Below are 20,923 nucleotides of genomic sequence, written 5' to 3' on the forward strand. Positions count from 1 at the left end.
TCCAGCAGTCTGAGTGTTCCAACATCTGCATTGCCTAGTGTCTACAATGTTTCATTTAACACTATCTATTTCACAGATGCTGCTTAGCCTGGGTGCTTCAGTTTTTCTTTTTAATCTTTAGGAGCAGAATTAGGCCATTTGGCCCATCAGGTCTATCCTGATCTATCTCTCCCTCTCAACCCCACTCTCCTGCCCCCTCATAACCCCTGACACCCGTACTAATCTTTTTTTAAATTTCATATTTCCAGCAAGTGCTTTTTTTATTTTCATTTACTGTTCCATTCACTGCCAGTTCTTGACCGGGAAGGCCAGCTTAGAACAACTGTTTCTGTTTCAGTTAAGATTTCCCTCTGTTTCTTTTGTTTAATTAATGTGTTTTTCATTCCCCATGCCTTATCCACCCTTCCCCATCTTCTCTGTAACTTACCCCTCAAGTCTTCTATAAATTTATCTTCCCTCACCTTAAATCTCTGCCCTCTTGTTTTCGATTTCCCCTTCCCTGGGGAAAAAATGATTCTGACTATCGAAGCCTCTGCCACCTACGTTCCGATGAGAATAAGCCCAGTCTGTCCAATCTCCTAGCTCTCCGGTCCAGATATCATCCTGGTGAATCTCTTCTGTAATCTATTGCTACCTCATACTTTCCACAGTTTGGTGATCAGAACTGTACACAATAGTCCAAGTGCAGTCCAACCAATGTTTTGTACAGCTGCAACATGATGTCCCAAATCTTATATTCAATGTCTCGACCAATGATGGCAAGCATACCAAATGCCTTTTTTTACTACCCTTTTCATCTGTGTTGCCACTTTCAGGAAGTCATTGATTTGCATTCCAAGGTCCCTCTGTAGATCAACCCTCCCTGGTCCCTGCTATTTACTCCATGTCCTATGAGAATTTTGCTTTCAGAAATGCATTAGCTCACTTTTCTGGATGAAATTCAATCTGCCACTCTTCTGACCAACTTTCCAGCTGATCTATGCCCTACTGTATCCTTGGACAACCTTCTTCGCGGTCAATCATTCTTCCAATTTTCTTGCTAAACATACCCTATCACAATGGAAACATTAACAAAAAGGTTAACATCACAATTACCTGGCTGGAATGAATTCACCAAAAATAGGTCAACCTGAAATAGTTTTGTTTTAGATTTTTGATGGCTCTGGGAATGCATGAGCCATTCAGACCACAAAGATGCCAGATTGTGGGAGTTTTCCAAATCTTGAGGTAACAGTAAGGTCTCCATAATTATTCTTGCTATTGAGTTTGAGTTTCGTTATTGTCATGTGCATCAGGGTACAGTGAAAAGCTTTTGTTGCATGCTAATCAGTCAGTGGAAAGACAATGCATGATTACAATCAAGTTATCCACAGTGTACAAATACATGATAAAGGGAATAACCATTAGTGCAAGCTAAAGTCCAGTGAAGATAGTCCGAGGGTCTCCAATGAGGTAGATAGTAGTTCAGGACTGCTCTCTAGTTGTTGGTAAAATGGTTCAGTTGCCTGATAACAGAGGGGAGAAGAGCAAGTGGCCTTTAGACGAAACTCCTGTTCATAATTTGAGCTAGTTGGTCCTAATTTCCGTTGTTCCATTCATCCATCTGCATTGTGCTTGTTGATTAAGAATTCATGGACAGGGCAGTGGGTATAATCCCCCTTTTCCAAAACATTACCACATAAAAATGAATAAGTGCCTTGGTTTAGCCATTTCATTTTAAAAAAAGGAACTTCTCACTCAGGACTACATTTGAATTTCAGCCCAAATTTCGCTCTTCAAATCTCAGGAACAGGTATTGAATCCACAAGCCTTTGATATTGATATGAAGGTTACCAATTAAACCAAAAATACAGTTCCAATTCAGAATAAACCTCACTGCAAATAAAAGCCAATTGTGAACTCTATTACACTCCCTGGTTGTAATTTTGTTATTGTCACTGTTCCCTTTCATTCTCTTGAGGCAATGGTTTTTACTGTGGTAGGCAGACACCAAAGCAGCTACCTTACTACAATGGTTGTTCTATAAAGTGCCACTGGCAATTATTGAGCAACATTCAAAGTTCTGCTAACCCCCAGTTTATACCAGCTTCAAGAACATTCTATACATCATCAGCAAATTCATTCATTGAACTTATTGAAGCAATGGCCAAAAAAACACACCATGCCTCAGCTTCCTTAGAAGGCTTTGGAAGTTCAGCATGTCCCCAACAACTCTCACTAACTTCTACAGATGCGCTGTGGAAAGCATTTTATCGGGATGCATCACAGCATGGTTTGGGAGCAGCTCCGTCCAAGATCTCAAGAAATTGCAGAAAATTGTGGATGCAGCCCAGACCATCACATAAACCTCCCTTCCATTGACTTAATTTACACCTCAAGCTGCCTCGGCAAGGCCACCAGCGTAATCAAGGATGAGTCGCACCCCGGCCACTTGCTCTTCTCCCCTCTGTTATCAGGCAAATGTTTTAAGAATAGATCAGTTGAGATAGCCATTTAGAAACAAGAAAAGATCAGAGAAATTAGAGTTCCTCCAGCAGTCTTTTTTTCTTTATTTTTGCTCCTTTCCCCATAGTTGATCAAAAGCTGCACTAATACATTGAAGATAATGATGAACTTCTTTGATTATGTCTGTGTTTGCTGATGGCTGGTTCCCAAGAAAACTGATTCATGCTTCCAAGAATCTCATGTGAACATTGTCAGGGCAGTGCTCTACAGATTGGCAGAGGACTTATTTTTTTGAAGACATGGAGGATAAAACTCAACCTCTTATTTTGCTAGAATATGATCAAATGTAAATGTCATCTGGTTACTGCAACTTTGGTTGTGGTGACCATCATACTAAAGTGCAGTGTGACAGCGCCCCCTCCCTCAGATGCCGCTCTGATCTCCATTTCCGGCAGACAGGCTAGGAGAGGCCAAACCTCAGTACCATTCAGCTGAGGCCACAGCCAAATAAGTAATATATTTGTGGAAGGTACACAAAATTGCTGGAGGAACTCAGCGGGTGCAGTAAACTTTGTGTACCTTCGATATTCCAGCATCTGCAGTTCCCTTTTGAACAATATATTTGTGGATGCTGGTTAGGATCATGACCTGCAAGCATCTTGAATCAAATTTAAGATGAGATAAATTTCTGGGAATTCTGGAGATTCTGGTTAAATCTGAAGGCGTTGCAACACAGTCATAGTTTACCATATCAGGCTTTATAGAGGTCGAAGGCCATGTGGCATGACTGGTACTGAACTCGGCATTGTTATGATTAGAGCCAGGATGTTTAGGCGCTAAAAATCTCTGAAATAGGCAGGCAAAAAGGCTTAATAAAATTACAAAAAAGGTACGAAAAAGGCATGTATTTCCACCACCAAAATGTGGTTAAAAATGATAATTATAAAGGTATACTACATTAATGCCTGGTTGCACATAACTACTAGCATTTTTTTCAAATTCTGGTGTTAAACTATGCCGTCTGTCAGACAGAATATGCTTCAGTTGTGAAAAACGTCTTTCTACCCCAGCTGAGGCCACTGGTGCATTCCTGAAACAAGCTACAAACTCTACATTCAAAGGTACACAAAAATGCTGGAGAAACTCAGCGGGTGCAGCAGCATCTATGGAGCGAAGGAAATAGGCGACGTTTCGGGCCGAAACCCTTCTTCAGACTGATGGGGGGTGGGGGGGGGGAGAAGGAAGGGAAAAGAGAGGAGGAGGAGCCCGAGGGCGGGGGGATGGGAGGAGACAGCTTGAGGGTTAAGGAAGGGGAGGAGACAGCAAGGGCTAGCAAAACTGGGAGAATTCAACGTTCATGCCATCTGGACGCAAGCAACCCAGGCAGAATATGAGGTGCTGTTCCTCCAATTTCCGGTGTTGCTCACTCTGGCAATGGAGGAGACCCAGGACAGAGAGGTCGGATTGGGAATGGGAGGGGGAGTTGAAGTGCTGAGCCACCGGGAGTTCAGGTAGGTTATTGCGGACTGAGCGGAGGTGTTCGGCGAAACGATCGCCCAACCTCCGCTTAGTCTCCCTGATGTAAATCAGCTGACATCTAGAGCAGCGGATGCAGTAGATGAGGTTGGAGGAGATACAGGTGAACCTTTGTCGCACCTGGAACGACTGCTTGGGTCCTTGAATGGAGTCGAGGGGGGAGGTGAAGGGACAGGTGTTGCATTTCGTGCGGTTGCAACGGAAAGTGCCCGGGGAGGGGGTGGTACGGGAGGGAAGGGAAGAATTGACAAGGGAGTTGCGGAGGGAGCGGTCTTTGCGGAAGGCAGACATAGGGGGAGATAGGAAGATGTGGCGAGTGGTGGGGTCACGTTGGAGGTGGCGGAAATGGCGGATACTCTACATTCATGTTGATATCTTGTGCATTACAACTACCTTTGAGAAATTTAGCTATGTTTTGTACTTCTTCAAGATCTTTGTTAGCTAAAATCTCCCTCACATTTTCCTTGTATGTCTTTACCTACATTGCCAGAAACTTTAAGTACAGAGTACAGCAAGTGAAGATGTAAACAACTGAGCAATAGTTGTGCTTTTTGACTTCTCCAATACTTCCAATGTCAAGAAATACTCCTTTGATGGTTGACCTGCCTCCAGTTTACCGTTGACCACATTGGCAACATATCTCCCCTCAGCATTGGTTGTCTCGTCTATTGAGATCCATATTTTGATGCATGCAACTTCATCTCTAATTTTCTGCACAACAATGTTGAAGTTGCTGTCAACATAATTTTTCTGTAATGATGACTCGCTCGGTATAGGTTCCTTTGTGTATTTCCCTAAAAAACCTCTGAGAGATTTGTTTCTTATTTCCACAGTGGAATTCCAGCGTCAATGAATGCTTTGCACAGACCACTTGAAAACTCAGATTTGCGACTGGAGCCAGCAGTAAATGTTGGGAGGAGATAAGCTTGCGTATTTCCTACCTTCAGTTTCTCTGCCGTCGACTTGTGTTTAGCTGTCTGTACATGCTGGGAGACGAAATATTTTTTCTCACGATTCACTACTTTCTCACCTGCTTTGCAAAACTGCACACAGTTGTCTGTAGAGAATATATCACTCCCGTACACTCTCACCAAATCGTTCAGTTTTTTACAAAGCGTTGACTTGACTTTAGGCATTTTGACGCTTGCAGGGGTAGATCCTACAGGAGCGGGGATGCAGACCTCTACAGGTGGGCCAAGCACAAGCTGAGAAGAGGAATCAGAGCTGCCAAGGAAAGGTACTCTGAGAAGTTGAGGAGCAAGTTCTCAGCAAATGACTCTTCTTCAGTGTGGAAGGGCTTGCAAGAAATCACAAGCTACAAGAGGAAACCCCCCTCGCTCCTTGGCCTGACCAATGACCTGAACAAGTTCTACTGCAGGTTCGATAAACAGAAACTTAACCCTGGTACCCCACACCCCATCCCCAACCAACACTTCACACCTACTCACAGCCTGACCAGTTTGAAAAGACTAGATCCTTCCCCACCTACTCCTCCCCAATCACCACTTCACACCTACTTAAAGCATGACTCCAGTCTGCAAAGACTGGACCATCTCCCACGCACCCCTCTCCAATCACCACTTAACACCCACTTACAGCCGGGTTTTGAATTTTCTTGTAAGACTTTAAAATGGCAAAAATAGGCTGATTTAGGCACTCAATCGTGAAAAGGGCATTATCTTCATGAAATCATCAAAAAAGGCATGAAAAGGCACGTGGCATTAATGGCAAAATCCTGGCTCTAGTTATGATCATATCTTCTGTGCTTCCAAGTATATAGCATCCACAAAGTGATTTGAAGAACATTTACCCACTGTCAGAAGACAGTTTAGGGGAACTCGGGCAATGACTTGGTGTGTAGGAAAGAACTGCAGATACTGGTTTAAATTGAAGGTAGACACAAAATCCTGGATTAACTCAGCGGGCCCCAGACCCGAAACGTCACCCATTCCTTCTCTCCAGAGATGCTGCCTGTCCAGCAATTTTGTGTCCACCTTCGGGCAATGACTTTCCTTTGGGTAGAAGCAGGAAGCCTCCTTTGGAGTTACCATGTTGAAGATGGTCATATTTAAGGTAGAGTCTCTTTGTTCCCTGGATCTTTTCCTCTTCCATGCTACTAAAAATGAGACCAGTTCATTTAGTAGATCAACACTGTATATTTTTGGTTCCAGTGGAAATTAGAATCTGCTGCCATAAGCTTTGTAGGATTCAGTTAATTTATTTTTGTATAATGATTGGTGTGCACAGCTTGTGATTTGGGTAAACCTGGTATCTGGGTTCAAATTGTTTGTATTATGTCATTAATTCTTCAAAGTGCAGAAATGTAGGTAGATATGTATCTGCACAAGTGGAGATGAACAATCACATCTTGAGGATAGATATGAAAATATAGTATTTTGAGGAGGATTTGTAACGTAATAATTTATTATCACATTGACTTTCCATTTCACTAACATTTTCAAATGAAATATGTAAAGAAGCAGCTGTGGATTTAATACAGCAAGCTATTGTTAATCAATAATAAGACTGTAATGACAGCTGGACTCCAGTTAGACATTATGGTACAGGATAAATTCAAGGGCTGCCTAATAGGTGTTTTTATAGTCTGCACACATCTTTCTGTGACTGCTTCTGAGAAGAACATAGGCATGTCTCTTGCACAGATACATGCTTTGCTCTTTCATTTTTATTACAGCTTCTTTATACAAAGCTGGAAGTATAAAAATCAAAGATCTTGAAGTTTAATACCACATTGTTGTATTTCCGTACCATATAAGCATTGTAAGACACGAGTTATTTTTTTATAAATGAATAAATATTTGTGATGGATAAAAATAAATATATTTTATTTCCTGCTCCAACCATTGTGCTCATTCTCTTTATCTGTTCAGTTCAGTGCCTCCAGTTCATATTTGTTACCATTTTGTAGCACTAATCCCTCTATAACATGTGTACATTCTAATAAGATGAGTCTCTACCTTACCTGCCAGTTGCAATAGTATTTTTAGAAATGGGCAGGGTGAGTGTTGATCTCATGTATAGCCCAGAGAGTGTTACACTTGGTACACAAAATTGCTGGGGAAACTCAGCGGGTGCAGCAGCATCTATGGAGCGAAGGAAATAGGCGACGTTTCGGGCCGAAACCCTTCTTCAGACCGGCTTGTTCAGGTTTGTGGTTAGAAATATTATCATGAACATAACCTTTGAGAATTTGCACATGTGGCACTACTACTTTTGATTATGAATAAACCCTACAATTAAAACGTTGCAAGTGTGTTGAGAACATGAAGCATTTGTTATTTCAGCTACATTGAAATTGTATAATACCAATGGACTGTTAGCATGTTAACAGCACCTTTCACAGTAGTGGTTAGGTTGCTGCATTGATTTAAACGTTCTGAAAATAGATTTCAAGACGTATTTAGGATTCAGATTGTATTTTCAATGATTCAAACAAGTTGAACTATAATCTTAGTATTGTTTTCTATCCCTACAATGTTTCTATATGGAGACACAAGACTGGATAAAACACAAAGTGTTGAGATCGAGAAAGTGGAGAGAAGTGACAGAGATCGTTCAAATGAATTTGCGGGCAGAGTGGAAGTTGGTAGTAAAGTTGATGACATTTTATAGTTAGTAAAGTCAATCTCACTGTTTCAATCACAGGGGTGGCACGGTGGTGCAGCGGATGAGTTGCTGCCTCATAGCGCCAGAGACCGGATTCGATCATGACCTCGGGTGCTGTCTTTTGCACGTTCTCCCTGTGACCATATGGGTTTCCTCTGGGTACTCCGGTTTCAAAGATGTGCTGGTTTGTAGGTCAATTGGTTTCTGTAGGTTTATTTAAGTTTCTGGCACTTCATGATGCTTTAGAGACATGGGAGGGGTGTCATGAGTGGGCCAGGGGTGTATTGTTTCATTATTACGTGACCTATGTTGGTCCAGAAAAATGGATAATCCAGATAGACTCTGGAACAGAGGATGCCGGAAAATCGGTGTTCAACCTGTACAAAGAGGCTTCAAGATGATTTGGATTGAAGGAATAGGTAAAAACATTTCAAATGCAGTATAAAGAACAGAAAGGCAATGTGTTCACTAAACAGTGTTAAATTGTGAAGTGTTGAAGTAAAGAGACTTGGGTGTTTTTATATACCAACTAGACTAAGTGCAGACCCAACGGAATATTCCACCACTCACCCGTTCCCCCCAAGCAACCCGTTCCCCAAAGCAATATTCCACCACTCACGCATAGCCCCCAACTACAGAGGTGCAGCTCATTTCCCCTCATCCCCAGCACTCCCTCCCCCTCCTCTTCACCTTCCCTCTTCTTTCCCCTCTCCTCCTCCCCTCCCCAATCCCTTCTTCACCTCTCCCTCCCTCTCCTTTCCCCTACCATCTCTAACTACTCTCCCCTCCCTACCTCCCTCCTATCCCTCTATCCCCCACTCCTCACCTCCCCCTATCCCCCCCCACTATCCCTCCTCACCCCCACTGCCCCCTAACCCTCTATTCCCCACTCCCTACCCCCCCACTCCCTCCCTCCTCTCCCTCTATTCCCCCTCCTCCCCCACTCTCCCTCCTCACCTCCCCAGGATCTTTCCCCTCTCCAATCCCTCCCTCACCTCTCACTCCCTCTCCTTTCCCCTACCCTCAGTCACTGCCTCCATAACTCCTCTCCCCTCCCTATCCCCCTCCTATCCCCCACTCCTCACCTCCCCCTACCCCCCCCCCCCACTATCCCTCCTCACCTCCCCCACTGCCCTCTCCCTACCTCCCCCACCAGACATGAGACATGATAAAACTGAAAAAAGAGGAAATATATTTCTCCGCGGGTCCTGAAATTCGGCAAGGCCCCACCGCCGCCGCGGCTCCATCGTCGCGAGGCCTCACTGATGCGGACTTGATGCCTCCAGGATTGCTGCGTCGAACCCCGGCCAGGGTCTCGTGGGTAGAAGCCCGGGTCGGACGAAGAGGCCGCCAGTGCCGGCGGCTGGGCACCACGGAGGCCGTGGAGTGGGCTCGGCACCACTGAGGCACCCGCAGACGCAGCTCCAGCCGGTGGAGCATTAATGATGCTCACTCCGCTCCTTCAGCTTTACATTATCCTCGCCGGGCGAGACGGGCACCGCCCGTGACTGACAGCGGACCCGGCCAATCAGTGCAGCGATGGTGCAGGAAGCGGCGTCGCTGTTCCAGCGACTGACAGGAGAGGAGACCAATCTGCGTGGTGGCGACTGGCAGGAGAGGAGACCAATCTGCGCATGCGTGGTTTTTAAGATTTTTAAACCGTAATAACTTTTTTTAATATTCCATCGATTGGAACAAAACTTGTTGCCCTTGTAGCACAGGAGAATGGTGAGCAAGGTGGCGAAAAACCGTAGTGCTATCATGTATTAATGCGCGGTTGCGGGAGTGACGGCAGCCTGCGGCGTCACACACACACTAACCAACCCCACACACACACACTAACCACCCCCCTTGATATTATATTAATATTATTCATCCGCTCCTTTTATCCCATCCCCTGCCCTATCCACTCACGCATAGCCCCCAACTTGCAGGCGCGGCTAGAGAGGGAGAGGTGTAGAGAGGGATGGGGCAGAGACAGAGGGCAGCAGCAACCTCCCCACCATGTGCCGACATGAGGACCCCGAGCGAGGCGGCGAGCGGGCGAGCGAGCGGGCGGGTGAGCGTCGACCAAAGGACCGCGACTTGGGCCGCTGCAGTCTTCAGCTATGATCTTTGGTCTTCAGTCCTGGGCCCGACTTCATCTCCGACTGCGTCTTTTAAATAACGTGGGGGAGGAGGGAGGGTTGGAGGGGGTGACGTCAATCGCAGCATGAGGAAGACGGCACGCAGACCCATTGTGACGTCATCAGGGAAAGACAGTCATTTTTAAATTCAAAGTTTTGTCAGATTTTTGAACATTTTCATTAATAACTCGAGAAATAAAACATGAAATTTTCTGATAAGGTGAATTTGGACTCCAGGGGAAAATGTCTACCGGAATATGTAAACATTTTACAGTTACCACGTCGTTTTTTCGTGAAGATGTGATGACACACAAACACATACACAAATAAATATACATCCAAGATCAGAGTTTTATAAGTATAGAGATAGATAGATAGATAGATAGATAGATAGATAGATAGATAGATAGATAGATAGATGACAGAAATTTAACATGCAGGTGTAGTAAACAGCTAAGAAGACAAATAGTATGATGGCCTTTACAGCATGAGTATTGGAGTACAAAGGAATCACATCTAGATTCAATTCAATTCAATTCAATTCAATTTATTGTCATTTGGACCCCTTGAGGTCCAAACGAAATGCCGTTTCTGCAGCCATACATTACAAACAAATAGACCCAAGACACAACATAATTTACATAAACATCCATCACATTGTTGTGATGGAAGGCCAAAAAACTTTTCTCTCCACTGCACCCCCCCCCCCCCCCCCCCCCCCCCCCCCCCCCCGATGTCAGAGTCAAAGTCAAAGCCCCCGGCGGGCGATGGCGAATTGTCCCGTGACCATTAAGCCACGCCGGGTGATGCAAGGTCGCGCACCAGGTCTTGGTGTTAGAGCCCCCGGCGCGCGCTCGCAGAGACCCGCAGCCATTCCAAGCCGCGCGGGGCGGTGCTGTAAGGCCCCGCTCCAGGAGCTCTTCAACCCCGCAACTCGGGCGGGAGAAGTCGCCGTTGCGGAAGCCCGGAAAAGCGGTCTCCCTCCAGGGACCCGCGGGCTCCCGGTGTCACTGCCCGCCAAACCCGCAGTTGCAGCCACCGAATCTCCGGGGGTATTGAGTGTATCAAAAAAAGGATATAATTGCTGTAAAGGGAGTGCAATACAGGTTCACTAGATTGATACCTGGAATGGGAGAACCACATATGACATGAGATCAGAATCATGAGATTTGTATTTGCTGGAATTTGGAAGAATGAGAGGGGATCTGATTGAAACTTAACAAATTTTGAATGGAGTCACATTCTCAGGTTACAGAGCAAGAGATTTCAGACAAAGATGAGAAATCTCCCAAGAAGATAGCTATATCTCTCAATACAAAAAACATCAAAGGAAATGATGAAAGGACAGAAATATGATATTGTGTGCAGTTCTTGTTGCCATACAATAGGATGGATGTGGAAGCTTTGGGGAGGGTGCAGAAGAGATTCACCAGGATTGACCTGGATTGGAGGATATAGATATAAGGAGAGGCTGCGCAAAGTGAGATTGTTTCCTTTGATGTGTTGGAGGCTGTGTGGTGTACTGTTAGAAGTACATAAAATTATGATAGAATAGATAATCGTCTTCTCAGGGTGGAAATGTCAATTAATAGAGGGCATGGGTTTAAGATGAGAGGGGAGATATTTAAAGGCAAATTATTTTGCATAGAGAATGGGAGGTGCTGGGAATGCAATGCCAGGGAATGTGATAAAAACAGATACAATAGCAATGCTTATGAGGTATTTGGACAGACACATGAACTGGCAGGGAATAAGCGCGTTCGGTATTCCGAAAAACGCAAGGAATCATGGGATTTGTCAAAGGTAATTTGTGATAAAGAAAAAGCTGGCTGTATAAACTGTGTATAAATTGTTAACTATTCTACCAATTAATTAATCTAGAATTCTGTCAACTCAATACCTTCCTTTCCTGTTCTGCTGTTCACACCACCTACACAGTCCCAGTTCAGTTCATTAATCGGCAATTATGAGATATTCAAAAAGTTAAAGAATTTATTATTTTCATTTAATCCTTAATGTGTTTGCTTCTGGAGTAAGAAAATATTACGTGTTTGAAACATTTTCTTATCTATTCATAATTGATGTGTAAAAATATATTTAATCTAAGGAACGGGGGTGCCAGGTACCGGGAGAGCGGGGTGTAACAGCGAGAGAGAGGGGGCAGATGCGAGTGGGAGACGGGGAGAGACTGGACCGGTGGAGAGACATTCTCGGCAGCTGCATTTCATTCGTAGTCAGGATCGAACCTGGGTCTCCGGCACTGCAAGTGCTGTTGAATTGCCACTGAACTGTCCCCTCCCGAGTGTCCCATCCCTGTCTGGGGGTGGCCGGAGATGTCCGGGGTGACCCTGGACTGGCGGGACACCAGCCCTGGAGCAGTGGCGGCCCCAGGCTTACAGCCAGCTTGGAGAAGAAGCGCTAACTCCGACTCAACTCTGCTCCAATTCCTGAGGAACCCGTTCCCCGATGTGCCGGGGACCGTTAGCTGCACCTCTAGCCTTATCCAGTGGCTGTCGGTTAACCCCCTCGGTGCTGGTGAAAGCCGAGCACCAGTCACCAACAGGGATACACACAGTAACTCAGTGGGACTGGCAGCATCCTTGGAGAAAAGGAATAGGTGACGTTTCGGGTCAAGACCCGTCTCCAGAGCATTTGTGTGTATCCGCGCTGATGACTGGTGCAATTGATAAATTGATACCGGGGGGGACGCGGCGTCACATGGAAGGGCTGGTCCCCGAACGCAATATTCCACCACTCACCCATGGGTCCCAATACTCACCACTCTCTAGAGAGGGAGGGGGGTAGAGAGGGAGGGGGGGGGGGGTTAAAGAGGGAGGGGGGGGGGGTAGAGAGGGAGGGGGATGGGGGGTAGAGAGGGAGAGGGAGAGGGGCAGGGCGAGAGGGGGGTAGTGACCCTTCCCCATCTCCCTCCCCATATCCCTCATCCTCCTCCTCTCGCTCCCATTCCCTGCCCCAGGACCTACCCAGGTTGTAGAGCAGCGCCAGGGCCTGGACAGCTTGAGAGCCCATTGTGATTGGTGCACTGTGAGAGGCAGCCAGCTTGAGAGCCCATTGTTACCGTTGGCAACGTCCCATTGTGATGTCATTGTGGCAGTTGGCAGGCCGGTTGAGAGCCCATTGTGATTGGTGCACTGTGAGAGGTATTGTGACATCATCACTGGACGTTCTCTGTGAACGTGGTTTTGGCTTTTTTTGAAACTTTAAATCATGAATAACTTTGGAAATATAGGTCAGAATGCGACGGGAAGATGTTTATTGTTTCGAAGGAAAAAATGTGAGTAGAATATGTGAAAATGGGAAGGTTGTGGCCTAGTGTTTGGAAGAAGATAGGAAAATGCAGAGCAGAGTACACATTGACGGCACAAACAAAGAACTTTAGTAATATAGATAGCTTATTCTTATTTTGTGTGGGGCGAGAGTGAATGGTTATTTTGTGGTTGCGATACGATAGAACTTTATTCATCCCCGGAGGGAAATTGGTCTGCCAATAGGAGTCATAGATTAGAGATCCAAAAACAAGAGTTCAGATTAATTTCTAACACTTTTAATCATTCAAATCAGCTATTCTTTATACTGGCCCTCTCAAGTATTGGAACATGGTTCCAAAATGCATTTGTTCCCAATCTTGAGAACTTTCATGCTCTTGGTATTTACACCTTGTATTAATGACACAAACAATGAGGTATAAGGTAACTAAGATTTTGGCAATATATGGTTAGATAAGAATGTCAGCTGTGATCATGATGCAGAGGCTACAGAAGAATATGAATAAGGTATTGGGTAGGAAGGAACTGCAGATGCTGGATTACACCGAAGTTAGACAAAATGCTGGGGTAACTCTGGACAGGCAACATCTCTGGCGAGAAGGAATGGGTGACGTTTTGGGTCGAGGCCCTTCTTTAGGCTGAGAGTCAGGGAAGAGGGAAAGTAGAGATATGGAAGGGTACAAAGAGCATGTAAGGTGTGGAAAGGACAGATCCAAGCAGACGACGATCAAGGAAATATACAATGTTTCATTTTTAGCTGAGGAGAAGGTGACAATGAGGCATACAAACAATAACATTAATCAGAAGGACAGTGAAACTAGTAGGAGAACTCGGGTGGGAGAGGGGCAGAGAGAGAGGGTAATCAAGGGTTACTTGAAGTTAGAGAAAGCAAAATGAATACCCCTGGGTTGTAAGCTGACCAAACGAAATGTGAGGTGCTGTTCCACAAATTTGTGTTTGACCTCATTCTGACAGTGTAGGAGGCTTAGGACAGAAAGGTTAGTATGGGAATGGGAGGGGGAGTTAAAGTGTTCAGCACCCGGAAGATCGCATAGGCCCAGGCGGACTGAGCGGAGGTTTTTAGTGAAACGATCGCCCAGTCAACGCTTGGTCTCATTGATATATAGGAGTCCACACCACAGTAGATGAGTTTGAAGGTGTTGCAAGTGAGCACCTTTACCTGAAAGAACTGTCGGGGTCCTTGGGCGGAATCGAGGGAGAAGGTATTGCCTCAGAAAGATGGTGGTAGATAGGGCGTATGGGGAAAACAATTAATATTTTAATCAGGTGTGCTATGAAGCAGCATGCTGCGAGAATGATGCTGATATGCTAGAAAGACCAGGGAAATTAAATGGGGTGCTTAGAAAATAGTGAATGTTTATCAATCGCAAAATGAAAGCTGAGAGATCTCAATCTCGTTTGACTATCCAATGTGAGAAGGAATAATGTACATGTCCTCAATTTTTTTTCTTCAACTTCATGCAATACCTCACCTTGCCCTGGATCCAATGTGATTCCAAACCAAAACCTTTGACCACAAGCCCATTGGTCAGTGGTCAGCATGGAACATCCTGTAAGCACGTCAGGCTAAGAATTTGATGGACCCAGTCAGATCCGTTCTGTACCGTTGGAATCGTACTATTAATGTATGCTGCCCTTGGAATGGCTGCTACTGAGAGGAGATGATTCGACCACATCTTTGCCGAGTGTGGATTTGCGAAGAGGGTCTGGAGAATGATGCAAGGATCCTGGTTGGAATTCTTCCCAAACAGCTCCATAACAGGGGACTGTGATTTGCGGGCTCTTCTTGGGGACACATTCGTAGATAGACATCAAGTGCTGCTGTAAGATCATCAACTTGGTGAAAAGCGACTTTTGGTTTGCCCGAAACTGCCTTCCAGCATAGTAAGTTGTCTGTCAGCGATTGTTGCCGACTGGCCCATTCCAGACTGCAAGCGTACGTGCTGAGGGACTGACTAAAGCTTGGTGCACCCAATGGCATGGCTCTGTGGGGGGGAGGACCACAGTTTAGTGTCCTTGCGCTGCTGAATGTTGAGGACCAGAGTCTGGTGGGGACAGCCCTCAAACAGCGGAATGGCTATTATGCCAGGGGGGCACATGAGTGGCAAGGGTGTTTTGTTTGGTTTACAGATAATTGAGAACACTACTGAGTGTGGCACTAACGAATACCTTGACCCTGAGAAAGTCCGAATAAGTTTTACGCAGTTTTGTCTTGGATATATTGGTTATTCTGACTAAAGTTTACTTTTGGAAAAATAATTATCATGCAGTAAATTAAAATAGGGGACAGTCCACAGTGAAAGTGCAGATCTGCTTGTGCAAAAGTAAATACATTGAATTTAATTTAGTAAGGTGACGAGAGAAAGAATACTTTCAAGAAAAAGCACTTCCGAAGATATTTATTCATGAATGTATGTGAAAGGTTAAATTTTCATTATTATGCACTTGGGAATGTTGAGATAATGTAGGAGTTGAAACCTATTGCCCAAAATGGAAATGTCCATTAGTGTTGTTCAAGAATAAAAATATAAATCACTGGAACCAATTAGTAATTTGTGAAGAAGATAGGATTGATGTTTCGCATTCCTACAATTGTTCACTGCCATATGCATTTAATATTCAAAATTTCCAACAAAAATGAAATGGAACAAAATTAGAAGGATGAACACTGTACAGATATGGCATTCTCACTCTCATTTTCATGGTCATAAAATTCATCATTAAGGAAGCTATGAAGCTTGAAGGAAAGTGATATTCTAATATAATGTTGCCCGTGGTCCATTGTGGCCCTAATTCAATATTGGAGATATTGCAGAATTTATGTTTTTACTAATCTTGAGCATGCCAATCCAGTGCAATGTGGAGAATAATGCTGTATCTCAGAAGTACATTTCTGGAGATGAGATGCTGAGACAATGTAGTGATTCAGGTGGATATGAAAAATTCCATTACCTACCGCCTTACCTCTCTGAGCTGCTCCACCTATATGCTCCTGCCCGGTGCCTCAGGTCAGCTGATCAGCTGCTCCTTGAGGTACCACGGTCTAAGAGGGGATAGAGCCTTTTCTGTTGCTGCAGAGGGGATAGAGCCTTTTCTGTTGCTGCTCCGGCACTTTGGAACACCTTGCCGTTGCACATCAGACAGGCCCCCTCACTGTCCATCTTCAAATTCTCCCTAAAAACTCATTTTTATTCTCTGGCTTTCGACACTGGCTGAGACATTGCTCCTGTTCTTAGTGCTTTTAATGTCTTTTAATTTTTTACTGTTTTTAGTCCTTCGTTTTACGGTTTTTAATGATTTGTAATAACTTTTTGTCCATGAGTTCTCATGTACAGCACTTTGTGGCAACTGCGGTTGTTTAAAGCGCTTTATAAATAAAGTTTATTATATTATTATAGTTTATTATATAAGATAGGAACAGGCAATCTGAATATATCGCAGGCTGATTCACTTTGCTACGTTAAACATTGTTGTGAAAACTGGCTGCTGTATGCTCGTTCAATGTCACATTAATTGCATTTCCAATTAATTAATTGGTAACACTTGCTGTATGATTCCACAAATGGAAGGTTTCTTTCCATTAAAACAACTGATAGACACGATAAGATCTGAAAGCAAAAGCTTTGTATGGAAAAATACTCATTACATACAGAAGTAATGGAATTGCTCGAAAGTGAGGAAAGGAGAATAAATCGTGTTGAAGTTAGTTCTTACAGTGACCATTTATCAATGTGATGTGATGATAGTATTAGCACAGAAAGAATTTGTCTGTTTCGTTGTCTCAGATACCTCTGAAATTTTAAAGTTAGAATATTTTCCTCAACTTTTTTTTATTTTCAATTCTAGCTGCCCAGAGTAATGAGAGGCGCTGTGCCTTCAAAGACTCGTTTACACACTCTGAGGAGCATGGCATCAATGAAGAACGCATCAACCAGGAAAATGGCACCATTGTGTGCGAGAAGGGCAGTCAGTGCTATGGATTGTGGGAGAAGATGAGAGATGGAGGCGTTCACATAAAAAAGCAAGGTAAGCTACTCTCCAGGATCTGGATGCTGGATTTTCAGAGAACAGTTTTTTGTGAAAGTTATGTATTTTTCTGCTTGATACTCGTTCTTATTATTTCCTATGAAAGAATGTAGTTCTCACACGGTTCATGGTGCATCAGGCTTGACACTTTGTCAAATTTGAGCATGGGTTACTTAAAAATTCCCAAACTCCTTAGAGTTGGCTGAAGCCTCGTGAAATTGGTTCCTTCTTTCCTAGGTGTTATTGGTAACAACTTGGAAGGACAGCTCATTGTTTTGAAGGCTGCTCATGCATTTTGGCATGATCTATCCCTGTGCAAAGTATATAAACTCCATTATTTTGCTTCACTACTCCTTCAGTTTTCTTTCAGATGCCAGTTATAATGTCTCTAATGCTTTAAATTCTGTTCTCCTGCCTGCTGATTTCACCTACATTGCTGTCAAGGACTATGGTTGATAAGCATGTCAATTACATTGAAAGCTGGTGTGAAGTCCATCACTCCTATTATTTCTATAGCCTGGGTTTTGTGCAGCTAAAAGTGTTGTCTTGTCATCCAACCTTTACACAAGCAACTTTAAACCCTTCTGTATATGGTGCTAACCAGCCGATTTCAGTTTAAATAGACATTTTGAATGCTGTGCACAATTCACCAATATACCTAATTGAATCCTCTGAAATACGCAAGTTGTACTAGTATGCAATACTAGTATGACACGTGATGCTGCCACATCCTTTGATAAAGTTCCTCGTGGTAGGCCTCTCTGGAAGGTTGGATGATTTGCCAATTGGATATAAAATTGGCTTCAATGTAGGAAACAAGGGTGGGGGGAGGGAGTAGAGGTAGAGGGGTGATTTTCCAGATCCAAAGGTTTGTAACAAATGGTGTACGACAGGGATTGGTGCTGACTCCACTGTGGTTCATTATTTATGTTAATGATTTGGATATGAATGTAGGTGGAATGGTTATTAGATTTGTGGGTAACACTAAAATTGGTGGTATAGTGGACTATGAAGAAGCGTACCTATAAGTCAAATGGGATATTGATCAACTGAACCAATTGATTAAGGAATAACAGATGGAGTTTATTTTGGATAAATTATCCATGGCTTGATCAGGTGCCTACAAGACCAAACAAGGGTGTCAGGGGTTATGGGGAGGAGGCAGAAAATGTGGTTAAGAGGGGAAGATAGATCAGCCATGATTGAATGGCAGAGTAGACTTGATGGGCTGAATGGCCTAATTCTGCTACTATCACTTTTGAACATATGAACGTTGTGGGAATCTAGAGAAAATATTACAGGAGCCCAGTGTGAAATATTTGCTTCATCGTTAGTCATGAGTGAGGTGCTGGGTGACTGGAAGTGGCTAATGTTGCGTGTTTATTAAAGAAGGGCTGCAAAGAATAACCTGGGAATTATAAACCAGTAAGCTTAACATGTGTGGTAGGTAAGTTACTGGAAGGGATTCCACAAGATAAGATTTGGAAAAACGGGTTTAGATTAGAGATACAGTGCAGAAAAAGGTCCTTCGGCCCACTGAGTCTGTGCCAACCAGCACGTTAACACTATCCTACTCACTAGGGACAATTTTACATTTATAGCAAGCCATTTAACCTACAGTCCTGTACATCTTTGGAGTGTGGGAGGAAACTGGAGATCCCAGGAAAAACCCACGCAGGTCATGGGGAGAACGTAGAAACTCTGTACAGACAGCACCCATAGTCAGGATCGAACCCGGGTCCCTGGTGTTGTTAGGCACCGTGCAGCCCCACGGTGATTAGGGGTAGTCAGCTCAGTTATGTGCATGGGAGATTATGCCTCATGAATGGAATTGAGTTTTTGGAAGGATTAACCAAGAAGGTCAATGAGGACAGGAGTGTAGATGTAGTCTATATTAACTTGAATAAGGTCTTTTACAAGTTTGACTCCATCCAGGGACCCTGACAGTCTTTTCAGGAGAGGCAGAGGTTTACTTGCACCTCCTCCAACCTCATCTACTGTATCCGTTGTTCTTGGTGTGGACTCCTGTATATCGGCGTTGCACAGCCGTTACAATTATCTGTTCTGGTTGGGGTAGATTTGATCCAAGTTCTTTTGGGAAAAGGCCTTTTGACAACTTATTGGACATCACAATCCTGATGTTTGAGGCTTGGTTAGAAGTTACATGTTACCCCATTAGTTTCTTAATTAATGTGTTGGTTTGAGTATATGAGATAGGCAAAGATCTAGGATTATAATAGATTTGAAAAAAATGTCCTGTTACCCATCACGTATGTAATCATAAGGTCGTGAGGAATATTCAATTCAATTCAATTCAATTCAATTCAACTTTAATGTCATTGCACAAATACTGAGTATGGGTACAACGAAATGCAGTTTTGCGTCAGTCCGTAGTAGTGCAATATAGAAATTTAAAAAAAAAAGAGGATACAGAATAATAAAAAATACAGAATAATTAAACAATGGGGACGGAGGGACCGGAGGAATCTATCGGCGGGACTCCGAGTTCAGCAATGCGACGGTATGATTGTAGAAGCTGTTCCTCATCCTACTGGTACGAGACCTGAGGCTCCTGTACCGCCTCCCTGATGGGAGGAGGGCAAACAGTCCATGGTTGAGGTGGGAGGGGTCTTTAATGATCTTCCCAGCTTGTTTCAGACACCGTTTTCGGTGGAGGGCATCCATGGCAGGGAGCGGGGCACCGATGATGTGCTGCGCGGTTTTCACCACCCGTTGTAGTGCCTTCCTGTCCGCAACAGTGCAGCTGCTGTACCATACCGTGAAGCAGGCGGTCAGGATGCTCTCGATGGTACACCTGTAGAAGTTGGTCAGGATCTGGGGGGACAGGTGGGCTTTCTTGAGCCTCCTCAGGAAGTAGAGGCGCTGCTGTGCCTTTTTGATCAGCTTGGAGGTGTTGAGGGACCAGGACAAATCCTCCGAGATGTGTACCCCGAGGAATTTGTAGCTGGAGACGCGCTCCACCTCAGTCCCGTTTATGTGGATGGGGGTATGTCTGCCCCCTCTGACCTTCCTGAAGTCGACAATAAGTTCCTTCGTCTTCTTGGAGTTGAGGACGAGGTTATTATTGGCACACCAGGTTGTCAGGTGCTGGACCTCCTCTCGGTAGGCTGACTCATCGTTGTCACTGATCAGTCCTACCACCGTGGTGTCGTCAGCAAACTTAATGATGGCGTTGGATCCGTACTTAGGGATGCAGTCGTGGGTGAAGAGGGAGTAGAGGAGAGGGCTGAGCACACAGCCCTGTGGCACGCCGGTGTTCAGTGTTATAGTGGTGGAGGTGAGGTTGTTGACCCTAACAGACTGTGGTCTGTTGGTGAGGAAATCCAGTGTCCAGTTGCAGAGGGAGGTGGAGATGCCAAGCCCGCTGAGTTTGGTGATCAAGCTGGCAGGGATGACAGTGTTGAAAGCGGAGCTGAAATCAATGAACAGCAACCTGATGTAGGAGTTGTTGTTGTCCAGGTGGGTCAGGGCAGAGTGTAGGGCCGCCGATATGGCGTCCTCTGTAGACCTGTTGGCCCGGTAGGCAAACTGATGGGGGTCCAGTGTGGGGGGGAGGCTGGCTTTGAGGTGAGCCAAGATCAGCCGCTCAAAGCACTTAGCAATGACAGGGGTGAGTGCCACTGGGCGGAAATCGTTGAGGCTCCCTGTGGCTGACTGTTTGGGCACTGGCACGATGGTTGATGTCTTGAGGCAAGTGGGGACAACACCCTGGGCCAGTGAGTGATTGAAAATGTCGGTAAAGACTTGGGATAGTTGACCAGCACATGCCCTAAGCACCCGGCCAGGGATGCCATCGGGGCCGGCAGCTTTGCGCTCATTCACCTTGCTCAGTGC

General features: G+C 44.7%; 1 protein-coding gene and 1 long non-coding RNA gene across 2 annotated transcripts in view; one reads left to right on the forward strand and one right to left on the reverse strand.

Moving 5' to 3' along the window:
* bmpr2 (bone morphogenetic protein receptor type 2) overlaps nt 1-20,923 on the forward strand; it is a 180,420-nt gene that overhangs the window by 71,086 nt on the left and 88,411 nt on the right. The window contains exon 2 of the mRNA XM_033024276.1: nt 16,889-17,068. Within this exon, the coding sequence (XP_032880167.1) occupies nt 16,889-17,068 (180 nt within the window). The remainder of the gene's footprint in view (nt 1-16,888; nt 17,069-20,923) is intronic.
* LOC116975323 lies at nt 5,213-11,507 on the reverse strand. The gene is made up of 3 exons (XR_004412595.1): nt 11,430-11,507; nt 9,399-9,404; nt 5,213-5,223 (listed from the first exon to the last, which is right to left on the reverse strand). It is a non-coding gene; the product is annotated as an uncharacterized LOC116975323 (long non-coding RNA).

Source organism: Amblyraja radiata, chromosome 7 (genome assembly GCF_010909765.2).
Source record: "Amblyraja radiata isolate CabotCenter1 chromosome 7, sAmbRad1.1.pri, whole genome shotgun sequence".
In the NCBI taxonomy this organism is placed as follows: Eukaryota; Metazoa; Chordata; class Chondrichthyes; order Rajiformes; family Rajidae; genus Amblyraja; species Amblyraja radiata.